The sequence below is a fragment of the Pieris napi genome, chromosome 18 (assembly GCF_905475465.1).
Source record: "Pieris napi chromosome 18, ilPieNapi1.2, whole genome shotgun sequence".
Taxonomy (NCBI): domain Eukaryota; kingdom Metazoa; phylum Arthropoda; class Insecta; order Lepidoptera; family Pieridae; genus Pieris; species Pieris napi.
The window spans coordinates 7,353,266-7,377,901 of NC_062251.1; the positions used below are offsets into that span (position 1 = coordinate 7,353,266).

Here is a 24,636-nt window from a genome sequence, read left to right on the forward strand (position 1 = left end):
ATTGTATCTGGACATAAGTTGACAACAGAAAGTTTAATTATTTTAGCTGATTTCACTGAAAAATTGTAATTTGAGTGCCAATAATTTGATATTTATAATATTTATAAAGAATAGAAAGAAAAGAAATATTAGATTTTACAAGATTTGATTAAAATTTTATATTTCTTTCAGCTGATGACAGAGAGCAAGCTTCTGTATCCATTGTGCTACAAGATCAATATTACTTTGTGAAAAGACCATAGTAGTCTTAAAAGTAAGTTTTATCAAAGCAATATTATAAAATGGTAGTTTATGTGACCAAAGAATGGTCAATATGCGCATGATCGCTAGTCTATACCAGTAAGCTTTTTTTTACTTTAATAAAAACACTAGACACAAATTGTAGTACTGAAATAAATAGGATCAGCACTAAAACCATAAAATGTGTAATCAATTATATCTGAATATCTCTCGATCTGCTTTAATAAGCTGCTGCATAAAGGTGAATTTCCGGATTCTCTTAAGAAAGCCAAAGTTACTCCTATCTATAAATCTAGCCCCAAAGCCGACCCCGGCAATAACAGACCGATATCCATTGTACCTTCAATATCAAAAATATTTACTCTCGACTTGATACTTACTTACAAACTAACAATTTTAGACTTAGACTACTGTTATTACGGCAGCTAGGGACAGGAACCCATTTGATGTCATAAAAATGACAAGGGATGGACTTTATTTCAACAAAAAAGCTGGAGAATAACATTACCAACAGGAAGATAAAAACAGAATCTTCAACGTCTCGGCGTTCTAATACTAGGGTATACAAAGTTGCAAATTCTGATGTTGTACCAACAAAGGTGTGTAAAGAATTAAAAAAAAAATATTTCAAGTAAGTGATGGTCGAATTACTAGATTGCTTAAAAAATAAGTTTTCGGTTTCGACTCCACTACAAGACCAAAGAGGAAGACATATATACCAAAAAATAAAACAAGTGATGATCAAGTTCAAAATGTAAAGTCATTTATAGAAAAATTTCCAACATATGAATCCCATTACACTTTACATAAAAGGCTTTTTGCCTCCAGAGTTGAACATAACCAAAATGTACTCTTTGTACTGTGAACAGAGTGCCACACCTCTATCTTATTACATGTTTAGTAAAATATTTAATGAAAATTTTAATTTATCATTTCATCCACCAATCCGTGACTCATGTAAAAGGTGTGACATGTTGAATATAAAGATGCAAGCTTGTGATAATGCGGAGGAGAAAAGCCATCTTGAAACTCAGAGAAAGCTCCACTTACTAAAAGCAGATTCTGCAAGAAATAATTATAATAAAAATAAAGAAGAGGCTAAAGTAAATGGTAACAATACGCAGTGAACGACGATATTCTATCTCAAGCTAATGCTTAGATGAAAACACAATGGAAAATTTATAAATAAATCTATATCTACAGGGTGGCCAAAAAGTCGTGGATCAAACGCAAATAGGGGATAGATGAGGTCATCAGCGGCAAAAAATTGTTCTACGGGAGGTCTCTAAGGTCAACCCCTGCAGAGTTATGATTTATTTTGGTTTTTATATGAAAATTGACTTTTTGAAGTGAAAACTTCTTTAGCGGCGCTGAGCACTTTTTTGTATGGGTAAAAACTTTCAAACTTGCGTCAGGGTCACGTGATGCTGATCGAAAAAGCGTAAGATCGAGGGGAAGGGAGAGGAACTAGTATCTCCCACTCTTTCTACCGTGCCTGAGTGTACAGCGGCCCACGCGTATCCAAGGATGGTGACAGCTGATTGCTTGACTGTTGTGTAGTAAATACACTGTTGTGTATTCGTAAATGTGAATTGTTTAAATTATGGAAATCGAACAAAGTGAATCTATTAATGAAAAAAGTGATGATGAAGTAGTGAAAGAAAATGAGTAAGTACTTTATAAATTACTAGATGAAAAACTCTTACTTGGCTTTAAAAACAAAAATAACTAATAATAATAATAATAATTTATATAATTTTTATAATTTTTTGTTTTTTAAATAACGATATAATATTATAAATTGTCATATTTGTGTACGATAGCGCAATAAATAAACATTGTATTCTACCTCATAAATGATAGTACTTTTATACTTATAATTAAACACAACGTTAATATTGAAGTTTTCACTTCTGCCGGCACTCCCGGAGTGCTAGTGTTTTTTTTTACTAATTCTTCTTAAAATTCGAAAATATCTAGATCCTGTATCTTTCTCATAATATCCACTGGATTGGTACTGATGAGTTCTTGCGTTAGACATACTATTTATAGTTGTTTATTTAGTGTATTGAAGATAATATTAAGTGATACGATATAACATTTTTTCAAATCATAAATTTTTCTTTACTTTGGACCCCACTGTGAAAAAAAATTACTCCACCGAAAAGTGTCCCAGTACTACAAGTTTTGGCGCATTTAATAGGGATTCTGAAAAGGTATTACACGTGGCCATGAGTAGCTTTAATATCTTTCTAGGAAGAATTACAAACAACGATTGTGAAATAATAATTGCATTAAAACAATTATTTCTCAATGGTTGTTGTTTGTTTAGAAGAGGTTATCCAAAATTTATCTGAAATATCTGATCTGATAGGCTCAGATTCTGAAGACGATTCATGCTATGTCAACAGCATTCATTCTCCTTCTGATAGTTACCTCAATCAACTTGACGATAACTTAACAGAATAACGTTGAATGTAATGGCTTCGAATTGCATGATGATGACGACAAGAAACGCCTACATTACAACAGATTTCAACAGATTCCTAAGTGACAGTCCTTGGAGAAACATCTCATAATGTAACATTATATACTTGCCAATGCAATTAACCAGTCTACCTGGGAAATAATGGTGTCACATGTTTCTGGTTTGACGAGACAGTCTGTGATTTGAAATCTACGACATACGCATCATTTTTCGAAGATTATGTAACCAAGTTAATTAATGATAGTCCAAAGGATGTGATAATTTATACAGATGGTTGTACTGCGCAAAATTACAATATTGTGTCAAATACGTTGCTGAGATTAGCTATGGCAAAGAACATAGTCATTAATCATTAAGAGCGATTTTCGTTTAATGTTTATTTAAATTATATTGTTGTTTTGCTTAATTTATTTTTATTGTTTCTTATATTATGCTATGTTTGCCTGTAAGTGCTTGACACATTAAAAATGGTTTTTTATTTTTCTGTTATCAATGTATCAGTGTGCCGAGCGTTGGCAAGCTTTTATAAATAAATAAATAAATCATAACACAGAAATATTCGGACTCTGTCGACTCTGTTCACTCGGTAATAGAGAGGAAATTGAAAAATCGGTAAACATTTTTACCATCACTAAAGAAGCTAGAACCAAATCATGTCCTTACGAAGTAATTACACCTGACCAAACATTTTTCAAAGATTTCAGCAACAAGGATTACTATATCTATGAATCATTTCGACCTGGTTGTGAGGCGGGTGATCACTGCGTCAGAATTGCGTTATTTAGTGAGTGACAATGAAGTGGATATGCTTAGAATGCAACGAGTTCGTGCACATCAAACACAACAACAGCGAGCACGACCGACATAATGAAATTGAGCGAATCCGCAGACGCAGTGCTCCTGTGATTCTTGAACGAGCTGAATTCCACTATGATCCGGCAATTGATTATTATTGTGCCGACAAATCGGTAACAATTGGGGAAATGAAAATAATTTGTAAATATTGTAAGGCGTTAAAATACACTGGTGAATCTACTGGATTATGTTGTGCTGGAGGCAAAGTAAAATTGCCACAATTGGTCCCACCACCAGATCCTTTACGCTTTTTAGGATCAGTTGTCATCATGCTGCGTAACATTAATCAACCTCGACTATGCAATGAAACAAGACTGGCTGTTAAAAAGCTGATGAATAACGTCATTGAGGCAACAATCATAAAAGGAAAATACAAAGGAGAGGTCAGAGGATGTCTTGATCCCGCGAATACCGATGATTCCAACGGATTTACCATTCGATTTTAAACGCTTACAATTTCCAGTACGTCTGGCCTTTGCGTTCAACGTTTGACGAGTCAGTTAAATTAGTAACCTCAACGGTCCGAAATCGCGAAACGTCACGTGTTTCGTTTGCGACATCAACATATTGGGAAGTTTTTAACCGACTATTTGCAGTAGTCCTGTGTCGGTTATGAACGACCGAGTCAAAACGACCAAGTCCCAACAATCGCGTGATTGATACAATCGTTCATAGCCGCTATATCCCAATCACGTTTGGGCGACACGACCGACGCGACCGTGTATTCACAAAGCGCACGCTATGAAATGGTAGCTCCTCGGTTACTATCGTCTCTCGGTCTCATGAACATTCGCGATTGACATTCACTCGGTTAATTTCTGAAGACCGAAACTAGGGTCAAGCTATATTGAACTTTAATACTTAGGCGCGAAAGTAATAATTTTCCTTCATATCTCGATTCAAGGAAAAAATATTCGTAACTTGTAGATTTTAAGGGCTACTTTAACATGTGGATTTTTACGCGCTTTTTGTTTACGCGGGTCAAATTCAAAATGTAAACAATTGCCGTTGTAAATTTGTACCTATGATTTGTGTAAGCATTGTTAAATAGAAATTTATAGAGTCAAGTAGTATAGTTTAAAGTTATTAATTAGAGAATGTGATTATTAAGACTCTTAATTTCGATTTGGATATTAAAAAAAATTGTAAGTATTTATTATAGATATTAATTTGGTGACACTTTTTAAATTTTATTTCGGTTATTGCATGATTTGTTTGTTTTAGCTTAACACTTGGGGTGAGATCTATAGTCCGCACTTGGACTTTGCTCAGACTTACCTTACGAAAAACTTTGCTTAGTGTACACTAAGGTTAAACTATGATTTCGTATTTATAGACATTTTAACGGTTAGATTAAGCTAAGCCCAAGCTAAGACAGCAAATGTCAAAATACAAATTGATGTTTCATTTCATGCAATACTTTGTTTATTATCCTTTAAAAAAGTAAACAATAACAAATATTTAAACATCTAAAACGGTACACATATATCTTCAATTTATTGTTATTTATGTATTTATTTATTTTATTATTGCAATAACTAGAAATTTACGAGTAACCTTTAGAAAATGTATTTAAAGATGGCAATAATTTTGTTACGTAGAACGGATCGCATTGTTTTGGCAACAGCAACAGAGAACTTGTATCAACAATTCAAAAGTTTCAACCGCTTTTTCACTTCTCTGTTTCTGTTTGTTTGAGCATATAAATATTTATTAAAACAACGACTGGCTTTGTGACTTGGACCTGTACCGATCCCGTATACCTACTTAAGACCTACGCTTTCCTGAAGGACTGTGACGTTTTGTGTTTTGGCTTTGATACGAATTTTCAATATCGAAAGTGACAATGGAGAATATAGAGAGAGTTCTAACTTCAATAGAAAACATTGAAACGTTAGGAACTGCAGCCGATATGAATCCCCGTATGCCTAAGCTATATGTTCGGAACGAATACAACCAAAATCCTTTCGAGCTGTACAGTGAGAATGAATTTAAAAGAAGGTACCGTTTTTTTAAACACACGGTACTAAATGTGATCCTGCCACTGATAATTACAAACTTACAACCTTTTAATAACAGAGGATTGCCAATTCTACCGCAATTGCAAATACTTATTGCATTAAGGTTTTATGCAACTGGATGTTTTCAGGTAATATTGTGGTCATAAATATGTATTGTTTTTCGATTTGATATAGACAGTACTTTCAGATTGTCAGTCCAGTGGGCCAGAATGCGTCCCATGCTATTTTTGCTTGTTCTAGGTCACTATCGGACAAATTGTTATTGCCAGTTCACCTTACAGACAGCTATATTGGTATCCTTTGTTTTCTGACGGATCACCTCATTTCTAATTTGATCCTTCAGAGAAATACCAAGCATAGCTCTCCCCATTGCTCGCTTAACCAGTGTCAGTGATGTTTCTTCACCATGCATCATCATTGGCAGGACACACTGGTTGAAGACATTTGTCTTCTGACTTTCAGAAGCATAACATATATGTAACTAATAATTATTCCTTGAAATTACAGATGGTGTGTGGTGATTTGAACAGCATAAGCCAATCTTCAGTGTGCTTAATTGTAAATAAAGTTTCCGCAGAGTTGAGTAAATTACTTCCTAGATTTGTGAATTTTCCAAGAAATATGACCACAGTCAAAAGGAAGTTTGAAGAATTAGGAAAATCTAATACGCACCATGGCCTAAATAATATAATCGGAGCTATTGACTGTACCCACATTAAAATTAATAGACCCAGAGGTATCACCCACTCTGAAGCATACAGGAATAGAAAAGGGTATTTTTCTGTAAATGTGCAAGCTATAATAGGGCCTGATCTCGAAATATTTGATATAGTGACTAGGTGGCCTGGAAGTTCACACGACAGCAGGATATTTAGAAACAGCCAGGCGTATGCAAGACTGGTAAATGGTGAACTAGAAGGAGTTTTAGTAGGTGACAGCGGCTATCCAGCACTGAACTTCATGTTAACACCACTTTTGAATCCACAAACAAGAGCTGACAATAATTATAATTATTCTCAATTGAGAACTAGGAATATTGTTGAAAGGTTTTTCGGAGTGTGGAAAAAGAAATTTCCATGTTTGCAGAGAGGACTACGATCAAAATTGACAAATACCAGCAACATAATTATAGCTTGTGCTGTATTACATAATATAGGTATACAGAGAGGGGATGTTTATGACGATGGTGATCTTACTGATCAAACACCAGAAGTCGAACAACACAGAAACAATGAAAGATCTACTACAGGTCTAGCATTCCGGCAATCTGTGATTGCACAATTTAACTAGGTTGGTTTGGTAATAAAGAAAATTAAAACAAAAATTGTTTCATTTTAATCATTTATTTTCAGATTCTTTTTTAAACTGTAAAATTTCTAGTTCTAATTTATATTTATGTCGAAGAAATTCGATTTCTAACTGATTTTTTAGTTTCATGTGTTCCACTTCTATCTCAAATTTTTTTTTGTTGTTGTCTAACTCTTGCCACAGCAATTTTTTTTTAATATCCTCAAATGAAGTTTTATTTTTTCTGATCGCTGATGGTGTAGCTGATAGCTGAGAGGGTTCACTTTTAGTGGTGACCTCAACACTGGTTTCCGTTAACCCAGCTTCATCAGTCCAGTCCTGGCTTGTTCCCGGCTGAATTACAGATTCAAGTGTGGCCTCTATACTGGACACTCTTGCCCTCTTTGGTCTCCAGCTTTCACCGTCGTTGTCATAACCAGTACCAGCTATAAAAGTAAACAGTCAAATAAGTTATCATATAGGTATGTCTTTTATTGGTTAGAATAAGATAACATGCAGGTCAACTAATATACCTGTCCAGAAGTCTGGTAGGGGTGAGAACAGAGTGTTGTCACATACTTTGGGAGAGGCCTATGTTTAGCAGTGGATGTGAGTTGGTTGAAAATGATGAGGAATTATATCTTTGGGAAATGATCTTACCTTCTACTGTAGTTAATGTGTCACAGTCTATTGGCACATCTATTGATGGCATTATTTGTGGCATGACTGCAATCACTTGAGTGTCCATTGGCCCCATTTCAGGCGGTGCTGGTCCTCCTCCTGTCCTCTTCCTTTGGGCTTCAAGGGTTTTGGCATCCCTAGCTTTTGCCTTCATATTTTGCCACATCTTTTTTAATTGTTTAGAATCAGCCTAAAATCGAAAAAAAATTGTACTGAAATATAAAAGTTCATATGACAAACATGAAAATTTTATCAAACCAAAATTTACCACCAAGGTTACATTAGCATTGCTTTGGCTTTGGCTCATTCTATCCTTGTACCTAACTATACTCTAGTTATATATCTATCTTTGTAATTATCGTACAGCATATTGATATTTATAGATAGTGTATGTTGGTGGATTACTTACAGTATGTGACACGTTAGAGTTATTAAATTCTATTGCTAATTCTTCCCAAGCCTCGTGTTTCTTTTTTTGGGAAACGGCGTCCGTCTTCCTGTTCTCTAGAATGCCAATCTTTGACTGAACCAACTGTACAAGCAGTTGCCTCTCATATTCCGAGTAAGGCTTCTGTTTTTTTTTATCCATTTTTTGTGAGCGAGTCCGGTCCGAGTGAGAATAGCCGTGGTCAGTCGTTTAAGCAGGTACAAAATCCGTTGAGCAAGCAAGGTCGTCAGGTAATAAAAGGTAGAAGATTCAGGTAATCGAAAATAACGGTCAACGGATGTGAAGCGATTAGCGAGAGACGAAGTTGGTTTGCTTATATTATGTAGTTTGAATTTTGTTGTCAACATATGCCAGTGCTGCCAGATGACAGATACGATATCACACCAGTTATTTATAAGATCTCTCAAAAATGGGGTTGAACACTTATATAAATAATGTAAATAAACAACAATAGATACCATAATAATGTGTAATTATTTTATTTCATGCATTTCATAGGTATTTATCAAGATCATTTAAAATTTCTTTGAATTCAAATTCTATTTTTCCCAAAGTCTATGGAACTCTGATACCAAATGGCAACACCGTTCATTAAAAACCGACAAAAATAAAAAGTCCAGTAAAAGATATGATGGTAGAGCAAATTTTAGGCCATTATTTTTGTTAGGCTTATAGTCAAAGTTTTTGGTAAGTCGTCGATTTCGTGGACTTGAGATTAAGCTAAGCCAACACTAGGGAGGGATTCGCAGTTTGCTCTATAAATACCGACTGTGTCTTAGCTCGATAGTTAAGTCAGAGTAAAGTCCAAGTGCGGACTATAGATCTCACCCTTGGTGCTGGAAGCTGTGCCTTTGATCAATTGAAATTCGTGCTACGTTATTTCTGAATTATATTATTATAATTCTTCTAACATCAATTATCAAGAACTCCCATAATGTCTGGAATAATGAAAAAAAAAGTTATATTTGGCAACATTTCTCACCGATTAATAATCAAAAAGCGAAATGCGAGCACTGCTCTAAAGTACTTTCTTTTAGTGGTGGTGCTACCGGAAATTTAAATAGGCACATGAAATAATTACATGGGACTATACAATTACTGCCATCGTTTGGGGAAGTAAATTTAAGAACAAATGACGATTTGTTTGCAGAGCCATCTACTTCTACAACAATGCCAGGAAATTCAGAAAGCCCAGAAAATATTTCTACAAATATGCCAAATAATCGGATGTTTCAGGTATCGGCACCTGTACAGACTCGTATCGACACATATACAAAGTCTTTAAAACCATTACCTGTTTATAAAACAAAACAACTGGATGAGCAAATTGTCAAATTTATTGTGAAAGGCTTTCACGCATTTTGCATTGTAGAAGAAGACGAATTTAAAAACATATTTAAATTAATACTCCCATCTTATTCAATACCCACTCGCAAAACCATATCCAATAGTCTTATAACAAAGTTCTATCAAACAACCAAAGAAAAAGTTTTACTTCAATTATCATCTGCTGAAGCTGTGTGCTTAACAACGGACGGCTGGACATCAATGAATAATGTGAGTTTCATATCACTCACAGCACATTTCATCGATGAAAAAACACAACTTCAATCAGTTTTATTGGGATGTACCGAATTCCATGAGCGGAAAACCAAAGAAAATTTACTGAATTTTCTACAGACAGAAGTGTTGAAATGGGGGCTTAGTAATAAAATTACTGCTGTCATTACTGACAATGCAGCTAATATATTAGCAGCTGTACGCTCAACGACGTGGCGTCACTTTTCGTGTTTTACCCACGATATTAATCTGGTCGTTTTTCATAGTCTGACTACAATTCAGGATGAGTTAGAAAAAGTAAAAGCAATTGTTCAGTATTTCAAACATAGCTCATATGCTGACCATAAACTAAAAGCAATGCAAGCCCAGTTGGATCTTCCTCTACTAAAATTAAAACAAAGTGTAGTCACAAGATGGAATTCGACCTACGATATGCTCGAACGCATTTTAAAAATTAAAGACGCCGTTGTGAGTACATTAGCAATTGAACAACCGAAGCTAAATACACTATCACCCGAAGACTGGAAAATGCTAGAGGAAACTTGCAACATATTAAAAGTATTTTATGAAATTACTACTGAAATAAGCTCCGAACAAATAGTTTCTATATCAAAACCTATAATATTTGTAAGATTAATGAAAAACCACGTTTTAAAATCCCTAACCATCATGAATTCCGCTCGCTGTCAATCTTTGTTAGAAAAACTCAGACAACAATTAAACGAAAGGTTTAAGGATATAGAATCTAATGTATTAACCTCTGAAGCTTCATTCCTGGACCCACGATTTAAAAAACATGCATTTTCTAACAGGGAACAGTATGAAGTTTGTTTGCGTTTGATTAAAACTAAACTTCGCAATTTGATCTCGCATGAGCAAATCCAGCCACAACAACCAGTCCAAGCGCAGCAAACGACCAAATCTAGCATTTGGGCAGAATTTGACAGACAAGTGGAAGAAGATTTGATAAAAAATCCGACAGCTGCCTCCATAGTGGAGCTAGATAAATACTTAGGAGAGCCGTTATTACAACGATGTGACGATCCGCTTAAGTGGTGGCACGAGCGCAAACTTCTTTATCCGAATTTATACACACTTATGAAGCGCCGACTGTGCATTACTGCAACTTCGGTGCCAAGTGAGCGAATTTTCTCGAAAGCAGGTATAACGATTAGTACAAGGAGAAGTTCATTAAAACCGAACAAAGCCTCTCAAGTTCTATTTCTAAACCATAATTTAAAATAGCATAATTTTTTTTTGTTTAACTAATAAATTGTATTTTTTTAAGTTTTTTACCAGAAATCTGTACCCAGCTTAATTCCTATAAAATACGATATTGTTGATTTTTTGTTAATTGTATTTTAATTAAACGTATTTTTTAAGTTTTTTTAACCAGAAATCTGTACCCAGCTTAATTCCTATAAAATACGATATTGTTGATTTTTTGTTAATTGTATTTTAATTAAACGTATTTTTTAAGTTTTTTTAACCAGAAATCTGTACCCAGCTTAATTCCTATAAAATACGATATTGTTGATTTTTTGTTAATTGTATTTTAATTAAACGTATTTTTTAGGTTTTTTTAACCAGAAATCTGTACCCAGCTTAATTCCTGTAAAATACGATATTGTTGTACGATGGTCATATAATGTGATCTACGCCGGTCGCCGCCTTTTGTTTTGTATTCAATCATCAATTAACGGTGACCGATCGAATCTTTTGACTCGGTCACGAGTGTCATCGGTCAGGATTGACCCGGGTCGCGAAAAATGACCGACCGACACAGGCCTAATTTGCAGGCCCTTAAACAACAATACATCAACATCTAATTTTGGCAAGTGTTTATCGTGCTCGACGTTAGAAGATACTTCGAGACCAATGTGTATCGGGTCTGGCGATAGATGCTACACAAAGCTAAAAAAAGTACCCGAGGGCATCAACAAAAATTTAATTATTGCTCAATTTCATTTAAAAAGCACAGAATCAATCATTGCCACTACAAACAAATCGCTAACAATATCAATACGAATATTCTGCACCAACTTATTCTGGATATACCACTGCTACACCCTCAACACCAATGCCTTTACAATCATGGCCTCCGACCCCACCACCACCACCAACGTGGACGCCGTCACCTCCCAGACAAGATTCCAGCTCAGATTTATTTAAATAATAAACGCACGTATCTTAACGTTATAACGAGGTTTTCTTTTGGAGAAACACAGAAAACAAATGATCACGAAGCGCGTTATGCTCGTTTGTGTTTGGTTCTGTTTATTTTGGACCGTGTTTGAGCTGATAATTCGATGTTCGGTGTTATTGATAGCGCTGATGTAACTGATAGCTTTAACAATAAGGCCATATCGTCTAGGGTAAGTTACAATCGTATGTATAATTTTATTTAAGAGTAATATATATTTTTCTTGCCAATCTACCTTACCTTCACCTACAAAGTAATTCGTTAATTTAGTTCGAACATTATCTGCTTCATGGATTGGTCGTACAGTGTTTACCCAGAAAGATATACAAACTGAACCCAGCCGATAAGCATTTTGCTAATATTTTAGAAAGAAGAATAGATGCTCTTAATAAATATGTAACAGAAAAGAAAGAAGAAGATAAATTAATTTGTCTTTCATTGGTTAAGGAAATAAAAAATAGTTTCCGAAAACCGGCGTTTGAAGTTGAAAATTGAAATGCATCCCGAAAATAATCAATCCATTGATTTAAAATGTTAAAAAGATGTTATTTCTATTTCCACTAAACAGTCTCAGCTCATTTACTTAAATGCTTCTGATTGAAACAGTTCTGGCGGCATTGATAGCGAAGATGACATACTAGTAGCTCAGTTACAACAAAACAAATACAACAAAGAAATTTTAGGATCACAACCGCTTCAAACTGTCTCTGTACTGCGTAATGAATCCAATAAATATTTCAATGATATGTTAATGACTCCAGAAACAATATCAAGACCAAAAACTACAACTAGAGTCAAAGCTATAAATAGCCTTTCTCAAGAATTGACCAAATCTAATTTCACTTACAAGGAAAATAAGGCGGGGCCATTCAAAGACATTCCAATCCCCAGAAATCTGCAGAACCTACCAAGGGACGAGGCGGTATAAAACTGGGACATTTAAAAAGATTCTTCCGAAGCGTCCAAGTGGTAAAGGAAAACCAAGTGAGGCTCATGCTAAAATTTTTTTTTTGCTTGCAGTGAGGACAGAGTGACTGACATGAGGCCTTGTTTTTATGTGTAATTCATATTCATACATTCAAGAAGAATGTGTTAGCTGAACTGCAGACAACACAGACAGTAATAAGTCAGAAGGAATATAACTACTTAAAGTGAATTTATTTTTCAATGTTTTTAATTAATTAACAAGTTGCCTGTCCAGAGTATTTTGGTCAAGTAGCTGAGAAGTCGATCCTATACAGGGAGGAAAGTTCCACTTTACTGTTTAACATTCTTCTTATCCTTTGGTACCTTAAAAAATTACCAATTTTGTTTCAGAATGACACCAATATTGATACAGCTACATCATTCACGAGTTTACAAGGAAATTTATCCCAAAACATTGAAGCAGATCTGCAGCCTAGCACTGCCTGCACATTAACAAATATCGCCACCTAGCACTCCCTCATTAACGTCTCAATATGGTGTATATGGAGATCAAACAAGAAAAAAGAAAAAAAAAGGGTCTTTAAATACAGTACCAGTAATGTATTATATAAAGCAGCCTTGGGAGTAAACGACAATCAACAGGTTACACATGAGGCATCAATATCATTGACACCAGATATTGATTTACATACTAATTTTCAGTCTGCATATGACAATCAACGTACAATCCTGAGCAATCACCATTAGCACTAGCTACTCAACATGAGCCATTAGAAATATGGATGATGAAAGTCAATCTGTTTTGGTGGAATACCTTGATGTAACTTTTAAAGGCAAATGCAAACCATGAATTAATAATAATATAATAAAGAATATTTATTCAAGACTTACAATTTTTTTAGTTGTGTTGTGATGGACAACCATAGATGGACTCTCAAAATCACAAAATGAAGAGGCTCCCCAGGGAACAGACATCGGGGCAGACCAAAAATGAGGTGGATGGACGACATTGCCAAAGTGGCAAGCACAAACTGGCTAGAGAAAGCAAAGGATACACAGGTTTGGAATGAGATGGAGGAGGCATATACCCGGATGGGGTCAAGGCTTCAATAACAAACCATGAATTACTACTGAATAAATACTATCTCAGTTTGTATTAGTTGACTCATTAAATACCTACGCTGATAAAGGGGAAAAATATTTTGTTTACAACCTACATCGACACTAAACGACTAGGTCTCTAATTATTACCTTAATCTGATCTTCCAATTCTACTTTTAAAATAGCCTCACATACTTCTAATACAATGAGGGAAATTGTAGAAGATGATACTTCAAATAAGTAGATTAGAGACCTGTAAGAATCACCGGTGGCTAAAAACCTTAATGTGATTATGCAGGCGCATTCTTGGTGAAATGCTATCTTGATAGTAGGTCTTTTTGAATATAATATGGTGTAATTAGTAGTAGTAAATGTTAAAAGTCCTCAGTTGACATTCTGTGTAGTTTATAAATAAGGCACCATCGTCTGCCTTAATTTTTGTTAGTAAACACACCATGGGTCATTCTAAAGTAATCTTCATTTCCACCAATGTTTCATCTTTCGGTGTTTAGCTGCATGGCTTTGTAGTACTAAATAAGCAGCTGCTAAAGTTAGTTGATCAGCCATATTCTAAGATGTATCCCTACGATTGAACAAGTAGGGAGACCAGTAACACTCCATAAACAGCACAATGCTTTGGAAATTATCCAGGCACTATGTTGCTTCAGCGTATTCCACATATGATGCAAATGCTTTCTATTTGTAGCATGCAACAAGCCTTATTATGAGTACAGTTGATTGACACCTACCACATTTTAAAATTCAGCTAGAGTTTCAAATTAACTTTCAGCTGGTCACAGACATGGGCATTTTAAAATAATCAAATCTTTTTTCTAATATTGCCCTTGCTACTTGATGGCATACTGTAGAGCCAGATTGCTGAGTTAGACTATGAATGTCTGCAGCATCATCTTGCATCTGAAAGTAAATAAAAATAGTATGTTATATGGAAACTGGAAAGAGATAATAAATATTTGATGTTCAGGTATAAAATACTTACACATTCTTGGTTGCGACCCCCAATATCTCAAAGCTATCAATATCTGAAGAACAGAAGATAAATCGCCGCCATGTTTGTCAAACTCATTACTCAAAATATCTTTATGTTTATTCAAGTGGGTAACCAAGTACACTTTTGCATTGTCAAATGTCAAGTTGTCTTGACTTTAGGCGTCATTAGTTTTTTTTTTTAATTTTCGCCCATGGCGCAGGCTATAGTCTTTCAACCATACCGCCTAGTCTTTCGTAGAATTTTTCCTTTATTTATATATTAGATACATTTGTCTTTCGTAGAATTTTTCCTTTATGTATATGTCACCGTAAAATTGTAAAAACCGTTAGATTGTAATCTATCTTGCGAGATTGTAAACTGTCGAAAGATTGTGAACCTCAACGAACTGCTTACAAATTAACGTATTATTATTCGGTAGTTATATGAAATTGTTGGGAAGTAAAATTAATCTGTAATTGACCAAAGAAGTTTGAATGATAACTAAGTTAGTGTAGTACAATCTACCGAATAATAATACGTTAAATTGTAAGCAGTACGCTGAGGTTCACAATCTTTCGACAGTTTATAATCTCGCGAGATAGATTATAATCTAACGGTGTTTTTAATTTTACGTTAACATATATATTAAATTCATTTGTCTTTCGTAGAATTTTTCCTTTATTTATATATTATATTCATTTGTCTTTCGTAAATTTCAATTTCTTTTCAAATCCATGTTTTAACTTTTAAGTTATGTCAAATCGTTATCAGGTTGTGTCAAAGGTAGTATCAGTTGTTTTGTCAGTGGTCGAATCCGTGCAAATATCATAGTTTAAAGGTTAGGCGTCATTAGTTCATTACATTTTTTTTTTTAATTTATTTATTAGCCGGATACAAAGTCCATTGGAACTAGTTCATTACACTTCTCACAGTGTTGTCAACTCAATTAAAGCAAATGTCGCTAGACAGAAGATTAAAAAGTCGCTAGATGATGAAAGTATATTTGGTATGAAGAAAAACTTAAAAAATTTAGTTATTATATTCTTTGTACGCATAAACAAGCTCCCCTTTTTGGGCTATACCCCGATAACTGATAACTGATAAGTATAGTCCTTTTCATGAAAGAAGTCCCCCAGACGCAGCGCAGTAATCGCGTGACGTAATGTTGCCATTTATGAGTAAAAAATTTACCTATTTTACATTTAGCATATTTAATTTATCAAATAATACTATTTTCTGCATACGAATTGAGTATGAAACAATATTTCTGTTATGTAAAAAGTATATTTTTATTTACTTATTTAAGCGGTGTTCTACCTACTTACAGGGATAAGATGAGAAAATAGGGTAAAGAAAAGAATTACAATTTATTATACAGAGTTTTATTGAATAATTTTAGATCAGCGGTCATAGGAACATCACTGTCTGAAGAGACGATAAAAACAGAATCAGATTCTGTTTTAGTATCGATAGCCGTAGATATAATTGTTCTTTTTTATATTGATACTATTTCGGATGCGGGCGATTCTTCCACGGGGTGGCATTTTTTTCGAAGTACTCGCCGCTGTTATACCTTCATTTGTAATTCTTGTTACAGTTCTCTCTGACACACCTACAATTAAATAATGAACAATTATAAATTATAGTAACTTTAAGTTTATAATGCTTATGTACTATGTAATATATGTTTTTCAGTTACCTAGTTTCATTCGTTATGTATTTGTTCAATTTTGTCGCAAAAATGAATTTACAACATTAAAGTCCCATCAATACAGCAAAAAAATATTATGTGGCAACTGTAAAAAGTACCTGTTATATCGGCGACTCTCTTCCGAACATTGTTTAGTGGTATTAAAATACTTTGATTCTTTTGTTCCGCTTCACAGAACTCTTTCATCTTCAATATAATTTCTCAAGCCGAACTTTTTACAACTTTCGGCATTGTAAACAATCTATAAAATGCACTCAGCTTGTTAAAAACACACAAAAATCTACCACAACAAACGAACTTGATAACATCGACGAACGACAACATGGCCGACCGGTATTAGCGACACAGCTTTAGTATCATTGCCACAAAACTGAGTCATCCATTGAACTGAGGATTGTCTTTTTTGTATTTTTGAATGTATGATTAATTTTTCTTCATAGACATTTCCATTATATCCAACTGCAATGATTCACTAATAGTATAAGAGTAGATACGGCGAAGTGAAGAAATATTACGACGAAAAGAATACAAATTAATTGACAACAGCAATGATATATAGTACATATTCACTATACATACAACAGTGTCTGTACTCCCGACTCCGTTGAGAATGGTATCGTAACTCGTTTGGATTGATGTTGAGACTTGAGGGGATTCGCGCTAATTCCCAACCTAGGACTGTATATAATATTAAAAATCAACTTTAATTGACTCTGTATAAGTTTTATTTTAGTGGCACAAAAAAGAAGTTCGTAAATAAAATATGCCTATAAAAGTCTGTATTTCATTTCAAAATATTAAAAGTGTCAAAAATTAAAACAAATAATAGATTTATTTCTTCGACCTACACATTTTTGTATTTGTGTCTCTTACCTATCGTTTTATCCGTTGCATCCGGTTTGAAATCACAAAGATTTAAAAAAAAACTATTTAAAAATAAGAATATAATATTATCCATTGTATAATTTATATCAGATATGGAATTTCAATGAGAGATTACATCAAATGCTTAAAAGTACTTAAAACTAAAGACGAGATTGGCAACTTATTTCCTACTTAATATTTTTTTCTATAATCTGTATAGATATGGGTAATCTATGTTATGTTTTTTGTCTATACTCATTACTCTATAGTTTATACCTACGGCATTCGCCAATGACCAATCGCCGACGCCATTATAATTTTTATCAAACGGTGTCGCGATTCACGGTTGTCGAAGTCTAAACATTTGTTAATCTATAAAGTAAATAAGATATCTGGGATTTGCTTATTGCACTTTAGATTCTTGAAGTAACTTAGAATGTATTTTTATACCTTAACCTTAACGTTAAAATAAAAATAATTTCATTGGTGTGAACACGTCAAAGGAAAATTAATGAAATCACTAACAACGAAAACGAAAAAAGCTGTGATGCAAAGTTAGTAAAGCGGTATGGATTGGAAAATTCTCTCAATGTTTTGTCTTGTTGTTGTTACACAGCGTCATGCCGTTATTTGTTATAGGGTCATGTTAAACATTCTTCACCCGCCTATGATAATTTCCTTTGGTCTTTAGGAAAGTCTGGTTTTTCATTTAATACTGTTCCATACACGGAAGGCTGAGTTTCCTTGTTTATCCATACCAGTGCTGTTTTTATATTGTGTTTGAAATATATATTTGTTTAGGAAATAAACCTTGAAGTTGCAGGCCATTAAAAATAAATAAAATAAAATAAAATATTACGTATCCCATGTTCTACATATCCCATTACAAATAAAAGTGTTCATTTCATCTCAATTATACCCTTGCTCAAAATAAAATCTGATAATGTAACTAAAAAAATACTATTTACTTAAACCAACATTTTTTTTGCTTGGCAAATTATTTGGCTTTCGCTTTTTCTCTTCACCACGTCTGGTGAAAGAAAATATAGATTTAATATTGATTTTTACTAGAGAAGCAGAATTTAAACAAGGATTTTTTCAACTTCTTTCAGCCTCTATAGCATTTGGAGGCCGATAATGAGATCTTGTACATATGAGTTCAGGTAGAATCTGTTATTCCATTGTTATTGTGCACACTTGTCTTTATATTTATTCTGTGTGTATTTATTCGGGTTGGATCAAAAGTCTCTTTACATTATAAACATTTAGCATGACATACAGTAAATCATCCTTGATTATTTTAACAATGCTGAACTCACAAGCAGTGATAAATGTTTTGCATTTCCTCATGCATATGTTCCTTTAAGTCTCAGTGGTTTATGAATTATAGGGGCAAGTTGTTTGGGCTTTCTGAGCATTTTGGTGTTCATTTGGCTGCCACATAGTTAGTTTTATTACCCAAAATGACAGTGTCCCTTCACCGAATAGAAAAATATGTCTGTGATTGTTAATGTATTATTTTGTTTATTGTCTTGTGTTGACCACTAACGGGTGTGTGTTAGATGAGAGATTATAAACTCAGTCATAATCAGGACCTGTTGAGAACAACAGATTTTGTGAATTACACTAATTTGAAAATAATGAAAATGCTTAGTTGCAAAAGAGAATCAGGAAACCTTCCTTTCTTGTTCCCCCACACACACTCTTATAGCTCCATCTCATTTTGGCTCAAATCTCACAGAAACATGTGAAGGTCTCTCCTGAGAAAGGTCACTATAATGTTGCATAACCAAAGGGTAGTTTTGAGGAGAAACGGGTTTTCAACACTAAAAATGTCTTAAAACTACATGCCTACCTACTCTAAAACAGTCTGAAAAAATGTTTTAGTCTCCTGAAACTAAGAAGAGAATAACTTTGTGTAAATTCCAATCGTCTGGTTTTTTTTTAAAACAGCAAACGGAAATGTCAATCCATATTTGTTACAACATTTTGTAGTTTAAAAATAATTTGTAGATTTGGGCAAAGACAGATGACCGGACCTAAATCCTTTTGTTGTTATTGCTATGTGTATATTTTCATCCTCTTGGATCTTTTAAATCCGCATAGAACTCTTTACTTTGACCAAGAAAAGAAAAGTGGCTGTGTATTGTCTTTAGTCACTATAACAGCTAGTGCCTTTAATAATAATTGGTGAACTAGGTTTTATCCACTTCTGCCTCCATCAATCCCAGAATCATTTAACTAGGTTTTGTGATTATAAGGGTAATATGAGTGTAGGGTTGGTTAGTTTTTATTTTATTTATTTATTTCTAAAAATCACAATCCTGTCCTAACTGGTGACCCTAAATCGACAAATATGCATAACCAATTAACAAAAAAAAAACAAGAAATAATAGGGATAAATTGAAATTTAAAAATTACTAATTTTATTGTTTTGTACTCCAACATCAACTTAACCCTTAATTGGGCGCGCCTACAAAGTTGCATAAGCGGTCGCGTGGGATTAGGAAATAAAATAAAATACATACATGTGATTTGAACTTGTATTAATTAGAACATTTTAACTTACATATTAATCAACTTTTAAACATATTTTTAATATAATCAACTTATTTTTTGAATATGAAAAATATTTTTTACAAATCCTAGTTTTAATCGTTGCAATTTTTACAGAGTATATTCATATGGTCATTGCACACATGTTTATGGCATTTAAAACATTCAGTCTTTGTTTTCCTGTCCTTACTTCTTGGACATACATGGCACCTTTTGTATGATTGCGATCGGCCTGCTTCAGAAATAGATTCTTGGTCCTGAATTTCATGTTGTCTTTTTAGTCGTTTTTGCAGCGGTCGTGGTAGTGTGGGTATGCTGGCTCTTGATATTTGGTGAGGTTTGACTAAATCAACAGCCAGTAGTTTTATAAATAGTCTTCGGGATATATTGGAGTCAATTTTAGATTTGTATATTACATAGGAATTGATACCTGTGATATTGAAAATATGAAAAAATATCACCATCGGCCATCTTTTGGTACGTCTTCCTACATTATAAGTGGCGCAAATTTGGTCGTTCGTATCAACTCCCCCATTCGTTTTATTATAAAAATGAATAATTTCGGGCTTTCTTTTCTCACCCTCAACATTATCATCGTGATGCATTGTCGATAAAAGCAGAACTGCTTTTCTTGGTTTCGGCACATATGAGCACAAAGTCATATCTTTTTGGAAACCAAATATGCTAGAAGTCGTCTCTCGTTTTTTTTCCGGTAAGAAACACTTTGGTATTTCGGGCTTGTTTTTTCTCAGTGTGCCCACCATGGTAAGCGTATGTTCATCTAAAAGCGATTTGGCCAGTGGGACACTAGTGAACCAGTTGTCCATGGTAACATTTCTTCCAGTCCCGGAAATAGGTTCTATCAATCGTTTTACTAGACTTTTGGTATCAGAGGGTAGTTTGAATGGTCCATCAGGTTGCACTTCAACGTAAACTTCAAATCTTTGGAGATAGTATGTTGCGGAGTCCACGAGAGCAAAATGTTTGATCCCATATTTGGTGGGTTTGCTAGGCATATATACGACGCCACAGAATCTTCCTCGGAACGCAGGTAACTGCTCATCAATAGTAACATTCTCAGACATACTATAACATTTTTGAAAATTGTCATTCATCAAATTGCAGAAGTCCCTGATAGCCGCCAGTTTATCCAGTGATTGTCTCACACTTGATTCAAGGATAAAATAATAAAAATAACAAAGAAAGCACGATTAATTAATGAAACCAAGTTTTTTAAATTAAATTTTCAATAAATATATTATTCATAAAAATAATAATAAAATGAAACTTAAAGTTAAGATTCTTCGTCTTTATGTTGGGTAACATAGTCATAAAGCGGTTTTGAGTACATTAACTTGATCATCTTCTGTCAGGATCAAATCTGCTACATCATCCTTCCAACTGTCGTAGTCCCTCTTTTCCATGCATTATTGAAGCAACATTCTTATTATTAAATCGATCTTGATTTTTAATCCTATTAATAGCGGAAAATATTCTTTCTACTTTAGCGTTTGACAAAGGTAGTGTCGTTATTTGCTTCACAGATCGGGACAAAATGCCATACTTTGGTTTGCTATTTGCATCACAGATTTGGCTGACTTTACTCTAAAATTTATTCACCATAAAAGTTTCAGACGTCGAACTTGAAGTTGACAATGAATTAGACACGGAAACACTTAATTTTAATTCCCTTATCAACAACAATTTGCATGTTTTCTGTTGCAACTAAGTTAAGAAACCTATGGAGTATTCTTATCAGACGTAATTCAGTACGTAATTCACCTTACACAGTTTTTTGGGGATCGATGAACGACAAATCCTGCAAAAAATTATCTTGTACGGGCAGTCTTTACAGAAATTGGCTACTCAGCTTGATTGACATCATTTCTGTTAAAGAATTCTAAAATTTTGGGTCTCATTCGAACATCATCTTTTAATGATTCCAATTTCATTGCTACTTTTGTGCCCAGGTGCTTACATGTTTTGTATAGGAACGAATTGCATTCTTGAACTTGGATCTATTGACTAAAGCGGAGTAGTTTTTATATAATCTATCTTCATAAAGCATCTCAAAATGGAAGTCATCATGTTTTGTATGTATGTTTCAATTTTATGAATAAGGGTCTGATCACTTTGAAAAATAACGTAAAATTTTGTAGATTTACATAACCAAATTAAAAAACAAAGAAAATGTAATTAAAATCATTTTTATTATTTTTTCCTTATTACAAATCTTGCTCAAATTGTTGTCCCCTATTGCGAATGCACGCGCGACACCTATCTCTGACTTCGACGGTTGTCGTATGAAGATTCATTTCTTGCCGGATAGTGACAAAAGCATCTTCTATTCTCTGGATTAACTCCTCCCTTGTCTCAACCTCCGTCGCATACACAATTGCTTTGGCTCGTCCCCAGACGTAAAAATCCAGTGGAGTTAGGTCTGGTGAACGTGGTGGCTATGCGATAGGACCATCTCTTCCAATCCACGAATTTGGGAATACATTATCCAAATGTTCTCGCACGGTTACTCTCCAGTGTGCTGGGCAGCCATCGTGTTGGAATACTGCCTGTTTTCATTAAAAATGGGCAACTCAGCCATCAATTCAAGCAACTCATTTTGTAAAAAAAACAGATAATTATCTCCATTAAGATTATCCGGCAAATAATGTGGCCCAATAACATTATTGCCAATCACTCCTGCCCAAACATTGACACTAAATCTTCTCTGAAAGGACCTTTGTCGTTTTACTTTTGGGTTCTGATCTTTTGACGACCAATGGTGTAAATTATGTAAATTCAATATTCCTTCTTTTGTGAATTTGGATTCATCCGACCACAAAATACTTTTTAAAAAGTCAGGATCACCCACGTCGGTATGCAGCAAAAATCGACAAAACCGGACTCGGTTGTCAAAGTCATTGTTTTCAAGACCTGTAACCAATAAAAATTCCTGTACTGATACCTGCTTCACAAAAGCATTAAGAAGATAAGTGTATTCCATTGTAAATAAAACCATTGTTATGAGCGAATAGGGTTGAATTATGAGAAAAAATATGTACCTTGTACAGGAGTGTAGTGAAAGGCATATTTATTGTTTTGACGAAGTACATTCCACACTTTCCATGTCGATATTTCTAACAATGAAGCTACAACTCGTGCGCGATAAGTTGGGACCTGCGCGCGGTGACGTCACAGTGGCGTGTTAGTACCGTCCGCAAAAAAGCGAACACGACGCCGCGGCTTCGTCCTAGTTTTTTTTAACCTAATTTATTATGTTACTCAGGGATGATGCTGCTTTTTATATAATCTTTATTTTTTTTTACACTATTTGAATACTATTTAATAATGTATCACAGAAAGTGGAGGAAGGTACAAGTCGTCGGAAATATCTGCGAACCTGGCTTAATGACGTCATACAAACTGGAGAGATAGCAAAAAAATTGAAGATGTAAAAATAAAAAATATTTTATTTGTGTACTTATTTTTATTGATACTCGTACCTACTTGAAATTTACAAATACTTATTATTTACATTATTTAAAATTCAAATTATTTACAAATTTACAAATAATACAAAGAAAAAGTAGAGAGGAAGAGAAAGTGGCGAAACTATTCTAGAAAAGCCTCGACACCAGACATGGTAGCGCTGTCGTTTTCGTCATCTTCTATATTATCACTCAAAATGTTGTCTTCGGTTTCGCTGTCACTGTCTTCTCCTCCTAATGAAATTATTAATTCGCGTTCTTCATGTTCATATAATCTGTCATTATGCCAAAACTTATCTCTTAAGCGATCAACATGGTTGCATTCTTTTTTCCAATCTTCCGGGGTTATACTTTGGATCGCTGCCTTTGTTAACCTTTCTATATCTTTTTCTGATTGGTCAATATTTTTGTCTGCCACCCTTTGTTTCATCAAATTCCAAACATACTCAATAGGGTTGAGATCACAGTGGTAGGGTGGCAGACGTAATACCTCATGTCCATGAGCTCTAAATATTTCATCGATGAAATATACCTTATCAGGTTTATTTCTTTGAATCAACATATACAGTTCTCTTTTAGTCATTTTGTCATCAAATTCGATGTTGTGTTCTTGCAGCCATGTTTGCATTTCGTTTTTACGTGCACTGAAATTTGGCGGCTTATTTGCCTGCTTACTGTGATAGGGCGCGTTGTCCATGACAATTATTCCGTTGGGTGGAAGGTTCGGTATCAATTTCTCTTTAATCCATTTGGTAAAATTGGACGCATCCATTTCGTCATGGTAATCACCGGTTGTTGATTTACACTTATATAGGAGCTCGGCTCCTTGTATGAAACCGTTCTCATTACCTGCGTGTACCACAATCCAGCGCTGACCAGGAGAGTGATTTATTCGGACACTGGAATCACTACTATTTTGCCAACATTTTGAGACAGTATAGTGTGAATGTATCCAGGTTTCGTCGATAAATGTAACTGGTTTTTTTTCGGCACCACGTTCGTCATTTTCTTTCAGTCGCCTTAAATATTTTGCTCTCCAGGCTGCTATTTCAGGTCTTTGCACCAAAAAATCGCGTTTTCGTTTACATTTTTTAAAGCTGTACCCCAAATCATTTATTAGTAAGTTTCTTAGGGCGTCTTTTTGGCCGGGAAAGTTGAGCTCCCGTTTTGCTATTGTAAGAATCTTTTTTAAAGTAGGTATTTCTTTTCTTGTGGTAT

General features: G+C 34.3%; 2 protein-coding genes and 1 long non-coding RNA gene across 4 annotated transcripts; 1 reads left to right on the forward strand and 2 right to left on the reverse strand.

The window, feature by feature from the left end:
- Positions 1-5,061: 5,061 nt before the first annotated feature.
- LOC125058211 (putative nuclease HARBI1) lies at positions 5,062-6,928 on the forward strand. The gene is made up of 2 exons (XM_047662254.1): positions 5,062-5,732; positions 6,112-6,928. The coding sequence occupies exons 1-2, from the start codon at positions 5,430-5,432 to the stop codon at positions 6,892-6,894; spliced, it is 1,086 nt and encodes a 361-aa protein (XP_047518210.1). The 5' UTR covers positions 5,062-5,429; the 3' UTR covers positions 6,895-6,928.
- Positions 6,929-8,857, reverse strand: LOC125058221 (myb/SANT-like DNA-binding domain-containing protein 3). 2 transcript variants are annotated; one of them, XR_007118337.1, is made up of 3 exons: positions 7,982-8,857; positions 7,552-7,784; positions 6,929-7,337 (listed from the first exon to the last, which is right to left on the reverse strand). XR_007118337.1 is itself a non-coding variant. In XM_047662265.1 (3 exons), the coding sequence occupies exons 1-3, from the start codon at positions 8,159-8,161 to the stop codon at positions 6,943-6,945; spliced, it is 786 nt and encodes a 261-aa protein (XP_047518221.1). In that variant the 5' UTR covers positions 8,162-8,857; the 3' UTR covers positions 6,929-6,942. The 2 variants fall into 2 exon arrangements, 1 of the variants encoding a protein (XP_047518221.1); XM_047662265.1 differs by having other exon boundaries at positions 7,552-7,762.
- Positions 8,858-11,784: 2,927 nt separating this feature from the next.
- Positions 11,785-14,938, reverse strand: LOC125058236. The gene is made up of 2 exons (XR_007118351.1): positions 14,812-14,938; positions 11,785-14,729 (listed from the first exon to the last, which is right to left on the reverse strand). It is a non-coding gene; the product is annotated as an uncharacterized LOC125058236 (long non-coding RNA).
- Between the last annotated feature and the right edge of the window lie 9,698 nt (positions 14,939-24,636).